The sequence below is a fragment of the Embiotoca jacksoni genome, unplaced genomic scaffold, assembly GCF_022577435.1.
Source record: "Embiotoca jacksoni isolate LCO1_2020_lvr unplaced genomic scaffold, fEmbJac1.0.p SCAF_14, whole genome shotgun sequence".
Taxonomy (NCBI): Eukaryota; Metazoa; Chordata; class Actinopteri; family Embiotocidae; genus Embiotoca; species Embiotoca jacksoni.
The window spans coordinates 9,979,596-9,992,173 of record NW_027185274.1 but is presented as its reverse complement, the minus strand read 5'-3'; the positions used below and the strand labels follow the sequence as shown (position 1 = coordinate 9,992,173).

Sequence of the window (12,578 nt, the reverse complement as noted above, 5' to 3'; positions counted from 1 at the left end):
ATAGTGGATTTTCCATGGTGGATTTGTGGTGGGCTATTTTGGGCTCTGTACTGGCTCCTACATGCACCACTGTAATCCAATTGTGATAGTGTTAATTTTTAAAGCTTTATTATTGAAATTGCTGAGACCTAATTTTCCGATCCTGTCACTGTTGACGACCACTGCAATCAACTAATTCAAGTTATTCCAGACCATTAAGCCACACGCAGGGATTGGTCATGGTCACTGAAGCAGCAGAGAGGAAGGACACTGATGATATCTTTGTTGGATGTATAGATTTTGTGTGTATTCATGCTGGCAGTCTATTTGTTTGATTGCCAAACGTCTCGTCTCTTTTGTTATGCGTGCGTTTGTAACTACGAGTGACCCACATGATGTCCTCTCAAAGGCATTTGAGTGGTGCTGTAAAGCTCTTGCAGTGTTTATTTTTGAGTCAGGTTCACAGCTGTATTTTTTAGGTGTTTCAATGCATGAATACTTTTATGAGTGACAGTGGAATACTAATGTTCTTGTGAATTGTGTTGCTCTAGCGATGGTGTGAGTTATTGTACCTCACATATTATGTTCTCTTCTGTGCCTAATCTGTGAATAGAACACACGCACGCACGCACGCACGCACGCACACACACACACACACACACACACACACACACACACACACACACACACATTGTGGTACATACAGACAATAGTGCCTGGACGCACAAACACAACTCTTTTTGACTACTTGGTTGCCAGGGAACTTCGCCTGAGTCTTTAAGAGTGAAGGATAATAAAAGAAAGAATTGTGTGTGTGTGTGTGTGTGTGTGTGTGTGTGTGTGTGTATATGTGTATATGTGTGTGTGTGTGTGTGTGTGTGTGTGTGTGTGTGTGTGTGTGTGTTGTGTGTGTTACCACTGTCTGGGCTACTGGGGGCAGTTAGTTAACTCTCAGTGGGTGTGTGTGCTGCAGCCAGGGCTGTTGGCGTTGATTGCTTCTCAGACATTACGGGGTAAGACCAAACCTCTGGACACAAAGCTGAATCTCCAAAGGATAAGACAGACCAACCAGAGGATGAGGATTGGTTTGAAATGTCATACTTTAAAAAATGGTGTTTCGACATCTCAGAGCATGGACACTGGGACAGTTTACTGAGGACACCTATTGTGGACGGAGAGGACAAAATTGGCTGTCTTGGTAAGTTTGAATTTGTTATTAAGTGAGAAGCTGTGTGAAGCTCAACTATTTGAACTTTATGATAAAGAATCTGCTTGATTGAAGTGTGTGTATACACTTGAAGGCCAAGAGCCTGTCCTTATGCAGTTACAGCCTGGAACTGAGGTGTTTTTTTTTTTTTAAGAGTATCACTACAACTAATAGTTTGCAGATAGAAAAACTGCAGTGACAGTTTCGAGAGACTTGACTGGACCTGAAGACGCCATCCAAGAAGAGGAGAGTCAACCCTGGTAAATGTCTGCTAACATGTTCTTTTTATGATTGAGAGTAGTTGACTCTGTGACAGTAGCATTGAGAGGAAATGCCGTAGACATGTTTTACCTTCGTTCTAACAGCAATATGGGTGGTGCATCAGCTCAAAATATGTGCTACTCTGTGTTCAGATTTGGTGGAACTACGCCTGTGCAGTCGCATACAGACTGATGCCAGCAGCTCGCTGCAAAACAAGTCAGGATGTGGTTGATTAAAAGTAATCGTACTCACAAACAAAACATGAAAAATCCTCCCTGGGGTATCACCTTTTTTGATTTATGTTGTATTTTTATTGTATCATAAACACAACTGGTACAGTCGCCTACTTGTCATCTGAGATGTAATTAAAAACGTGGCTAAACTATTACAGTCAAATTGCACTGCAGTTAGTAACAGATATAAAAAAGAAAAGATAATAGCTGCACCAAAGCATTGATTTTTGCTTTCATTACACACCCTGTCATCTAAATCTCATTTCAGTTTGATGCCTCATCCAATGAATTTGACTCTGAAATGAAATGTTTGCTTTCTTCTGCTACCCTTTGCAGTGTTTTTTTAGACTGTTAAAAAGAAACATTTCATCAGCTCTCATTTTTCTTAGACCTGAAATGTTATTTTGATTGCAGCACAGGCTAGTTTAACAAATCCTACCTTTTATTCATACTATTATTTGTGCTTGTCGTCTATCTGACATCTTTTTTTTTTTTTTTTACTTCATACTAACCACCATAACAGACTTGACATGCTTTGTCAACCTGCCGCCTCCTTGAACCATTTCTGACACATAATTTGGGGACCTATTCACCCACCTACGAATGACAGCTGGGGGAAATTTCTGTTAAAAATCCTTTGCACACTAACACGGATATGTTTGGATGGCCTGAAAATGGCTAATTGAAAAAAAAAAAAAACGTCTGCTGTTGTGACCCGGCTGTATGATTCTGATGACATAACAACCTGATGTGAAATGGATATGGACAGTTACTAAGGGATTACTGGAGCTCACGACATTCATCATGTGACACCTAGAAGTGTTGGGAATCTATTCTTTGACTGGGATTCCTCTGCACAAAACTTGCACACTTTACCTCCCTGACCTCGGTGTGTCGCTCATTGATTGACAGGTCTGAGCTGTAACCATGGGAACGAGAATGGAGGTGGCACAGCTTGAAAGCAGGATGAACACTGAGGACTATAGAAAGTTGCAGAGCCTTTTCCTTGTGAGTCTTTGATTTTTTTTTTTGTCAGTTTGTTAAAAGCCTCACATTATAACACCTTTATTTCACATGGGAAACACCTTGAGAAGTTTATAACATGCAATATAAAATATCTCTCATTTCATCACATCAAACCTCACCTCGGGTCTCATGAGAAATGCTTTAGAAACAAGAAAGGTGGGTGTTGAAATGCTAAAGAGGCTGCATTCACCTATGCACTGTCTCATAATCCTGTTGATCGTCATGCAGGACTCCTCAGGTGCTTCTCGCTCCTTGTCCAGAACTGAATTCATCAATCTGGTGTGGTCGGCAGTCGGCCATGGGTCCAGGGAAGAGTACGGCCTCCTGTTCGACAGTGTGGTTGTCACTCAGGAGCACCGCGGCCTCCTTCTGGACATTGACGCCGTGAAGGAGGAGGGACGTGTCGACTGCGGAGGGCTGTGCTCCTTTCTGCTGCTGGAGCTCTCTGATAAAGTTAGGAACACCAGAACCATCAGCGTGCCTTGCTGGAAGCCACCTCGCACCCTGTCCTGTCCTCATCGAGACCCTGTTCAAAAGGTAAAAGGTCACCGACCACAAGGAGGCTAAGGAGATGAAGAGCGTGTTATCAGGGTCAGAACATGTTGCCTATAACACATGACCCACTGTGGCACATTATCTGAAAAAAACATTTTGACATTGACCGACTGGATTATCCAAAACTGCTGACGGGATGGAATTCCACATTATTAAACATTGTGCACGGAAACATTCAGAAGTATTAGGGTCTTGCTCATCAAAATGGCACACCTCTTTTGAGATAAATGGCTCTGGACTCCCTTAACATCTATCAATTAATATGTAAATGAAGCAGCTGGTATAAAGTGCCTACCGCTGTGGATAAAGTGAAGGCTCAACATTTTAATCTTTCAATCCTGAGGATGTCAAAATGTCAGAATGTTGTGTCAGTTGTTTTCCAAATGGCTGCAAGGTTTGGACCCTTTTATAGCTTATATCAGTCTTACAGAGGCAGACAGACTATCGACGCTTAGAAGACTCCAATTTCTATCCCCAACTCTGTCAGTGATGTGCGAAATAAAAAAATGTGAAAACCAATATGTAATATAACAATTGAAAATGCGCAAACGCAGAGAATAAGTTTTCCTGATTTTCAGTTTATTGGCTTTACAGCCCATAGCTTTAGTGTTTTGGTGCTGTCTCCACAGCAGATATTTTCAATTGAACAAAACATTTCACACTTGTATTCTACCTTTCAAATACCAAGTAAGGAGCTGGTGAACATAGCAGAGTATGTGGCAACACTCAGCCAGATATTTCTCTCAGGACTCGAACACCAAGACAAAGCAAAAAGCGGAGTGAATATTGGACTCATATTTGCCAGATGGCAAGAAACACGGAACCAGGATTAATGCTAATATTTTGTCATGAATTACCGAAACATGTAAGTGACTCCTTTGTAACACGTAGACCATGGCAGCTTTAAAGGGTGCCAAGCAATGTTCACGTTTACAGCTGGTTTGTCTGCCGCCAAGGAGCCAAATAAGTCATTAATGCTGCTGGAACCTTGAAGCAATAATTCACACTAAAATTCCCAGTTTTTGGTATTCCACATACACACTGATCACCCCGCTGCCTTGTATGGTGTTGGTCCTTCACTTGCCGCCAGCACGGCTCCAACCCGCCACGGCACTGACTCCTTTCTGGACTGACCTGTGGTATCTGGTACCGAGCCGTTGGCAGCAGATCAGATGTCCTGTGAATTGTGAGTCACAGTTGCTGTACAGTGGACTTGTTCCAGCGTATTTCCCAACCCCCTGTGGCCAGTTTGTCCCGTTCTCGGGCAGCTGTAAGTAGATACTCATCTCTGCATCCCACAAGCCCTGCTGTCTTAGAGATGCTTTGACCCAGTTGTCTGGCCGTTCTTTGGTCCTTGCCAAAGTCTCTCAGGTCTTTTACATTCACTCATTTCTTTCACAGCTCCTCACATCATTTGCTTCATCTTTGAGTGATCATATTGTTTTGACTGACTGGCATTTTTTTGGGGCTTGTAAACGCTCTTCTATTAGTCTTTCCAAATGGATTAAATACGGTGTAATATTGTAAAGCTAAATTTAAGTCCTTTGCGCTGATTAACAGAATTTGAATGCCTCACCCATTTACCAGTCACAGCTTCAGTGAGACTTCAGTTGGACAGGCTAGCTTAAAAAAAAGATAGCAGGACTTTGACTCCTTATCACAAATGCAGCCTCACGGACAAGTCAATCCTCACTGGAATTTGTAGACAAGCCTGACGCCTGTTTTAAAGCAACATAGAGCCATTAACAGACTCCCAAAAATGACAATATTTCCTTTGGGACACATCAATTAAAAAATAGCTAGAAACACAGTGTATTAGTAAGTCACCAGCTATACATCATTAGGTAATTAGAATAATTAGAGATAAATACATGGCATGCCAATCCAAGAGATTTTTACAAAGCCTTTATTTGACTGAAGGAAAAACAAGGTAGAACAACTAAACACTGACTTCTGTTCTGAAAGTATTATTGAAGATTCTCTTACTGTATCCTCGCTCTGGCCTTTTTTCCCCAATAAAATCGTGGAATTCATTAATCCTCTATTGTTTTATTGGCTTCTGCACAGAATGTGGCCTGCTCAATTTTATTCACTTACGTTCAATAAGAGGAAGATTTAGCCAGTAGCTCTTGTTTAATAGACTTATTCTAGTATAGTTTTATGGTTATAGAGTAAGAAGAGGAAATACAAGATCTAATAAATATTTAAAGTTAAAAAAAAAAAAAAAAAAAAAAAAAAAAAAAGCTGTGGCCTCAGTTTTACTAATTTAACTTCACATTATAATGTTACAAACGACATTACAGTATTAAAGCTGTATATGCTGTCACTGTATATCTGTGTTAAATGTTGCTTCCTGTCATCCCCTGGACTGTCAAGGTGTTGTACGTGCAGAGTTCAGGTCGGTATCTGACTGTGAGTAGAGGAGGAACCGTTGTGCTGCGGGACGGAGAGGACGCGTCACTGGTGCACACACATCGACTGCAGAACAGCACGGTCGCACCCAAAGACCTCTGGGTCACTGACATGGTGCTGCTGCAAAATGCACACAAGGTGACCCGATCACTTCCTCAATGTTGCATCACCAACAACTGTTTCGTCCAATTTTTCATTATTGGTGTTGCAGCTTGGTTATGGGGACACATTCTGTTTCCTGTTGCACAGTTGAAGAAATGTTATTCATAGAAATGAATTGGTAGATTCATAATTGATAAGCATTCTCAATGATTGAGGCTGATATTGTAATGCACAGAGGTAAACAAGTATTTCACTCAATTAATGAATTATTGATCAGTGGTTTTGGTTAATTGCACTGCAGACATGAAACTGTTGTATAAAGTTCAAAAAGCAAACATTCATTTTTTAGTAATAAGACTATCAATTATTGATGATTACTATTAATTAGCCATTCTTTAATCTGCAGATTTATGGATGACATATAATTGTGTTGAATAACCCGCATAAAGATTTTTCAGTCTTTCATTCACCATTAGCCTAGGAAACTGTTAAATTGTCATTATATCATATAAATCAGTTCTCTATGTGTCTGTTTCTAATAAACATGTTTTTCCTTCTTCTCAGATTGCTGTGTCTTTCACGAGTAAAGAGGTGTGTTTTTATGACATCCTGTCGAAACAGGACTTCAGCTGCAAGTATAAACTCAAGGTAAAAGCTTTAGCTGTAACCCTCCTGAAAAAAAGAACAAACATTAGAATAAATAAACGGAAGAATAAATATTGTAATAATTTGGATCTGTTGGATTAAGTGATTTCTATCATCATTTTGGCCTCTGCTGTTGCAGTCTGTGTATCGAGTTTCCAGAGGAGGATATACACGCTATGGCCTGAGAAGGGTCAATATACATGACTTCATAGATTCACTTCTTATCTTCTCTAGGGTTTGAAGTTTACTCCCTGGTGTCTGGACTACTGGGTGGATCCCTCCCACCCTGACCAGGCTGTCCTCACCATAGGAGACATTGGAGGACAGGTGATGCACAGATAGAGAAAGAGGGAGGAGAAGGAGGAGAGTGGCAGACCACTTTCAGTTATTTTTGGTCCATTGTTTTACAACTCTGTGTGTGTGTGTGTGTGTGTGTGTGTGTGTCTTTTCTCAGGTCAGTGCTTTATATTTTACCTCAGCCCAGATCTCTCTGTTTGAGAGGCTCGGTCTGAGGTCGGACTCTGACTCAGCAGACATCATCTTATGGGATGAGCTGGTCAAAGGCAAACATCGCTCCTGTTCCACTGTGACACACAAAGCACACGCGCCTGCCTGGGTTAGAAAAGGTAGGAAAGACACACACTGACAAAAACATCGAAACAAACCTCTCTTTAAGTCTCTCTTTGGTGAAAGCCTAATGTTCTTGTACAAGTGCATATCTTTATCATTGTTTCCCTTTATTGTCTCAATGCAAACTTCTCTGTTTGTACATTTACGATTTCGTATTGTAGGCAAGTGAAGGACACAGCTGGAAGAGCCTACAAGAGTAGACGTGTTCCAATGAAATAACCAGAAGCTAAATTGCTCTGACTGCTGTTATTTGAAATCATTGAAGTTTCATGTCAGTAACTGGGAGCCCAAATCCTGCTGTCCTGTCATTCCTGTCTCTAACTGCAATGGTTGTCATTAGTGGGATGGAATGAAAGCAGGAATACAAAATCAGTGGTTTAGATGAGAGAGAGAAAGAGAGAGAGAGAAAACACACACACACACACACACACACACACACACACACACACACACACACACACACACACACACACACACACACACACACACACACACACACACGTTCACCTTGACACCTGAGAGAAGAGAGCCACTGACTTGCTTGCTCACTACTTTCCTATCACTATAATAACATAATAACAGCTTATGCAACACCATGCAAATGGTTGGGTGGGTCCTCGGCCACTGACACACACACAGTGAGTCCTGAGTCATCCACCTCACAGTCAGACTTTTGACTGGGCAAAAAGTCACAGACTGGAGGTCTGGTCCCGCTGAGATTCCCCACTTCAGCTCAGCGTGGGTAAGAAAGAGGTCGCTTAGTTTTATCTCGGTTGCATCATTCGGATAGCGTCTCTGAAGAGTTATTGGGCTGTTTGATAAGGATTCAGAAGAAGCAGTGCTCTGAGACTAGCTTGGCTGAAAAGAAGGGATCCTGATAAAAGGGAAAAGAAGAATAAAGTACATATAAATAAGCACTTAGAATGTGAAAACAAAGAATAACAACAAAAAGGGGGAAACAGAGGAGACAATGGCAAACCATTCAAAGCGTTGGTGAAATGAAATTTTACAAGCTGTGTGCGAGAGCGAGTTTAAAGGCTTGTTGTGTGTGTGTGTGTGTGTGTGTGTGTGTGTGTGTGTGTGTGTGTGTGTGTGTGTGTGTGTGTGGTGTTTTCAGAGTATGAGAAAGGAGAGGAGGGAGCCTGTGTGAGCATATATGTGTGTTTGCATACCTCTGGGGTGCTGGTGCTGTTCTTTTGAAGTTTCCCACCCTGCAGTATGAGTGGGCTGTGTACCATTAGACATGGCTGGTTATCCAGACCTCCAAAACCTCCGGGCTCACGGGCCACCAGAGAGAGGGTGGGGTGGGGGGATTGCAGGGGGGGCGGGGGCACGGGGAGAGGGGGGTGGAACAGAAAGGGAAATTGAGAGGAAATTATGAGGAAATTGGGATGGACACAGACCCGTAAGGACAAGGAAGGAGATGCGTAGGCAGCATGTGTTTGTGAGCGAGAAAGACATGAACACGTCCTCATAATGTTTTGACCAAAGAAATAAAAAAAAGAGCATTGAGGCTGAACGTCAGCGTGTCGGTGACATAAAATCTCCCAGTGTGCAGCGATTAATTGCAGAAAAAAAAAGAGGTTCCCTTTGATGTAGACCTGCAGAGACTCTTGCTGTTTCTATTTGAATACTAAACTCAGCAGTGAAAGTACGAGATTATAGCAGCTAAAGAGTTTTAAAGCACATGTCATGCGTCTGTATCTCCATCACAAATAGTTTGATTTGCGTGTGTCAATGAACGAGCCTCATTGCTCAAAAGTGAGTCATGCGACACTGTCTGAAAATCCACTGATCTGTTAATTCATGGAGTGGAGAAAAGATGCGATGCACGGCACGCAATCAGACATAATTATTTGCCCTGGCTGTGCAGTCGATCTTTGACCTAAGACTGTCACATGCCATCTCACAACCAGCCCTTATTTGTGCAGTCTTTGAAAGCTAAGCAGCTTCTAATGGAGACACGTGGCCTCCAATTCAGCTGTTCTCAATCAAAGTGTTAATTGAGATAGATGGTGATGCAAGATCTATTACATTTTTCGTAATACCAGTGAGCAAATCAAACCCGCCTAATTCCACGCTGGGCTGGATTGGTTGATTTAGAGAGGCTGCGGTCACTGCACATTTAGCACGGCCGTCTCAGACAGTGTTTATCCTTTAGACTTGTGAAAGCTTTTTTGCCATCAGTGGGGAGACGTGACATGAAATGAGCAGCGTGTCATCATCAAAATATGTTGTCAAGTTGTTTTACATCGAATTTGTTGAGGTTAAAACTCATTTCGTCCCTCTGCCAGTAACTTGTGTTGCACTGTTGGTCCACAGAGAGGGGCTGTTTGGAAGCCATCGGTCCTCATTTCTGATTTTTATTTTATTTCTACTCTTAAAGTGAGTTTGTAGATACTGTAATAAACCTATTGCTCTCTGTAATACCCGAGTCTATTTCTCCAAGACATAAAGGGTGTCCTGGGATGTTTCAAAACACAGAAACACACCCAAAAAAAAGAGTTACAAGTCAGTTGTAGTTTATTCTAAAATATAAATATTGCATTGTTTTGTTTTGTTCAGTGCGGCCTGTTGTGTAGCTGTCTCATGAGGGCCTGATGCCGAAGCAGAGATTTACAGTCAAATACCATAAGTTTTTACCAGAGCAAACATCAATGTAAGAAAATGACATCAAACACAGACACAAAGCTTTAATTGTCTCTTAATTGTTTATTTGATTGTCTGTTTGTATTCTACATTCTTCACATCCAGTTTCAAATTGACTTGACATCATGAGCACGCTCGTTCTTTCTTAGTGTAACTCACTATTTACTCGATGTAGTTTATAACGCCTAATTTCCTCTCACTTTGTGACTCTCTCTTGTCTCCTGCAGTGCGTTACCTGGGCTCACTCGACGCCTTTGTGTCGTGCAGCACCAGACCACAGAGCAGCATGGTGATTGGCTGGAGGGAAAAGGAAAGCAGGGGTCTACTAGTCACTTCCTGCTTCACAAAGAGGGGCGTGTGGGATGTTGACCACCACTATGGACTGAGTCTGATTGGTGGGGGCAAATTTGTCTTCCTAATGTTGGCTCACCTTCAACTTGTCATTTCAAAGTCAGACTTATTTATCCAGCCCGAAATTACAAACACCGTCTATCCTCAGGCCTTTGTATTAAAGAATGATAACGATAACAATAACTTCAACGGGAAAAATGAAGGTGCGCTATATGCATTATACGTGTAATGTACCATAGCGCTCGGTTAAAAATAATTCTCAGAATGTGAATGGGTTTTCCAGTTTCAATCAATCAAACTAAATGTGCTAACATTAGCCCATCCAAACTGACAAATGCCTCATTGAACATTGAATTGGTTGGGGGCGGAGGGGCTAAAAACAGTATGGTTTCCTGTAGATAATTGCCTTCAGCACTTATGCTAATTGGAGACAATGATTTGTTGTAGCCACAGCAGGTTTGGATCATCAGGTCTTGCTGTGGAACCCTTACGTGACCTCTGAGCCAGTGTCCACACTCAGTGGCCACGCGAGCCCCGTCACTGCGGTTCTCTTCATGCAGACCAAGCAACAACTGCTCAGCTTCTCTAAAGATAAGGTACAGTAGGAGCATCTGTTTGTGTGCAGATAGTGTGGAGATGAAGAGGCCCTGTAATTTTAATAAAAATTGTGATCCCTTGCTAGAGGGAGGAGGTTGTGATGTTTCACGGTGTTACCATGGAAAGAGCCGGCGTTTCTCAAAATACAGACTACATTTGCTTTCTTCTTTCTGATGCAAGGAGGACGTTGGTGCTTGTGCTGCTTTTCCTCTCCCTGTTGCAGCCTTATGCATGTTTGCCTCCTCTTGGGCTTTTCTGAAGAGAATGAATATTTTAGAAGTGATTTATGTTCCATCTGTCTTCTACTCAAACACCATCTGCCATTGCAAGAAACTCTGAAGGCTTTAGTTCAGTTTTCTCTGAAAGAGTTCCTGGATCAGCGGCAGTCATCTTGTTTTGTGCCGTAAAGGAATATGGCGGAGTTCTTGTCAACTATTAAGTGCCACTAACTTGCAGCACAAAGCGATTCCTCTTGGCAGTGACTGTATTGTCTGGTAGCTATGATATTGACCCATAAATTATTGTGGCACTAATTTTTTTTTTTTTTTTTAATTTTTTTTTTACTGCATGTGATTATTCATGCTCTCATCTGCCCTTAAACACCTACACGCTAAAAGCCCATCTCTCTATCATCTCTCCAGGTGCTCTGTCTATGGGACTTGTCCAGTCAGCTGTGTGTACACCGTTTGGCTGGTGTTTTCCCAAAGACGCAGGAGGACACGCACACACTCATGTTTCTCCACGAGGAGCATCAACATCTCCTGCTTTCATTCAACAGCCTGCTTCTCCTGCTGGAGACCGTCAAAGACGAGAGGAGGACCAGCAGCCACGAACATCCCGTTACCTGCGTGCTGTACAACAGTCTGTTCAGACAGGTGCGTATATGAAATGGTTCTCTGAAATTTGTCTATTATTTTCTATATTCGGATGATTAGTTATTTGTGAAGGGATATTTAAATAAAACTGATCTGATTTGAGTTTGGGAGCTTTGTTGTGCTGTATGTCTTCTGTATAAGTGTGTAAATCGAAAATTCAAAGTCAACTTGCCTCTACGTGTTCACATGCTTTGCCAATAATGTTGATTCTGATGGAACACAAAGTTGCAGCCATAACAGTTGACAATTCTTCAAATATGGATGTTGCTGCAAAGAAGCTATAAATTATACAACGTAGATGCTTCACACACATCTTGAATCGTGACAACACAAAAGATTTCTACAACCAGCAACTAATCAAATGTGAAATATGGTCCCCTTCTGTTCCTGAGTTATGGCCTCGAATAAAGGTCATAAAAGTGTTTTTGGAGAATATTATAACGTCACAGTACAGGTTACCTTTGACCTTTTGGATAGAAAATGTCCTTACAGAATCATTTGATCCTATTAGACATTTGTGTGAAATATTCTCATTATGAACATATGGCTTCTTGAGTTTTGGCCACAAACATGTTTTATGACATCACAGTGACCTTGAATTTTGATCTTTGATCACCAAATTTGAATCAGTTCATCCTTGAGTACAAGTGAACGTTTGTGCCCCATTTGAAGACATTCCTTCCAGGCGGTCCTGAGATATGGCATCCTGGTGAATGGGATGGAGGGACAACCTGAAGACAGAATTCCTCTGCCAACAGCTGCTGCCAGAGCGGAGGCATAAAAAGAGCTAATGCGTCCATTATGAACATCTTTCATTTTAAAGTGCATCCACTTTTGATTTTTTTTTCTGCTTTTGTTCCCACTTGACAGCCACATTAGTTGCGTATTTTCTTCAGTGGTGGCTTAACGCTCAAGCGCGGAGAGTGGTTTGGTTATGTGAGAGTCATTAAAGAATACATCAGTGCGATCTGTCTTTCTCGTAGCTTAAAATAGATCAAACTCCGGATGATTGATATCTCCTCTCTCTCTCTCTCTGTCTCCCTCTCGCTCACTGCA

General features: G+C 41.8%; 1 protein-coding gene across 1 annotated transcript in view; it reads left to right on the top strand.

Annotated features, from left to right (window-relative positions):
• The first annotated feature begins 896 nt into the window (after window positions 1–896).
• LOC138197221 (cilia- and flagella-associated protein 337-like) overlaps window positions 897–12,578 on the top strand; it is a 29,059-nt gene continuing 17,377 nt past the window's right edge. Inside the window, exons 1-9 of the mRNA XM_069147886.1 lie at window positions 897–2,688; window positions 2,935–3,243; window positions 5,638–5,811; window positions 6,340–6,423; window positions 6,655–6,747; window positions 6,875–7,046; window positions 9,927–10,094; window positions 10,498–10,646; window positions 11,289–11,522. Coding sequence (XP_069003987.1) covers window positions 2,608–2,688; window positions 2,935–3,243; window positions 5,638–5,811; window positions 6,340–6,423; window positions 6,655–6,747; window positions 6,875–7,046; window positions 9,927–10,094; window positions 10,498–10,646; window positions 11,289–11,522 — 1,464 coding nt within the window. The 5' untranslated portion in view covers window positions 897–2,607. The remainder of the gene's footprint in view (window positions 2,689–2,934; window positions 3,244–5,637; window positions 5,812–6,339; window positions 6,424–6,654; window positions 6,748–6,874; window positions 7,047–9,926; window positions 10,095–10,497; window positions 10,647–11,288; window positions 11,523–12,578) is intronic.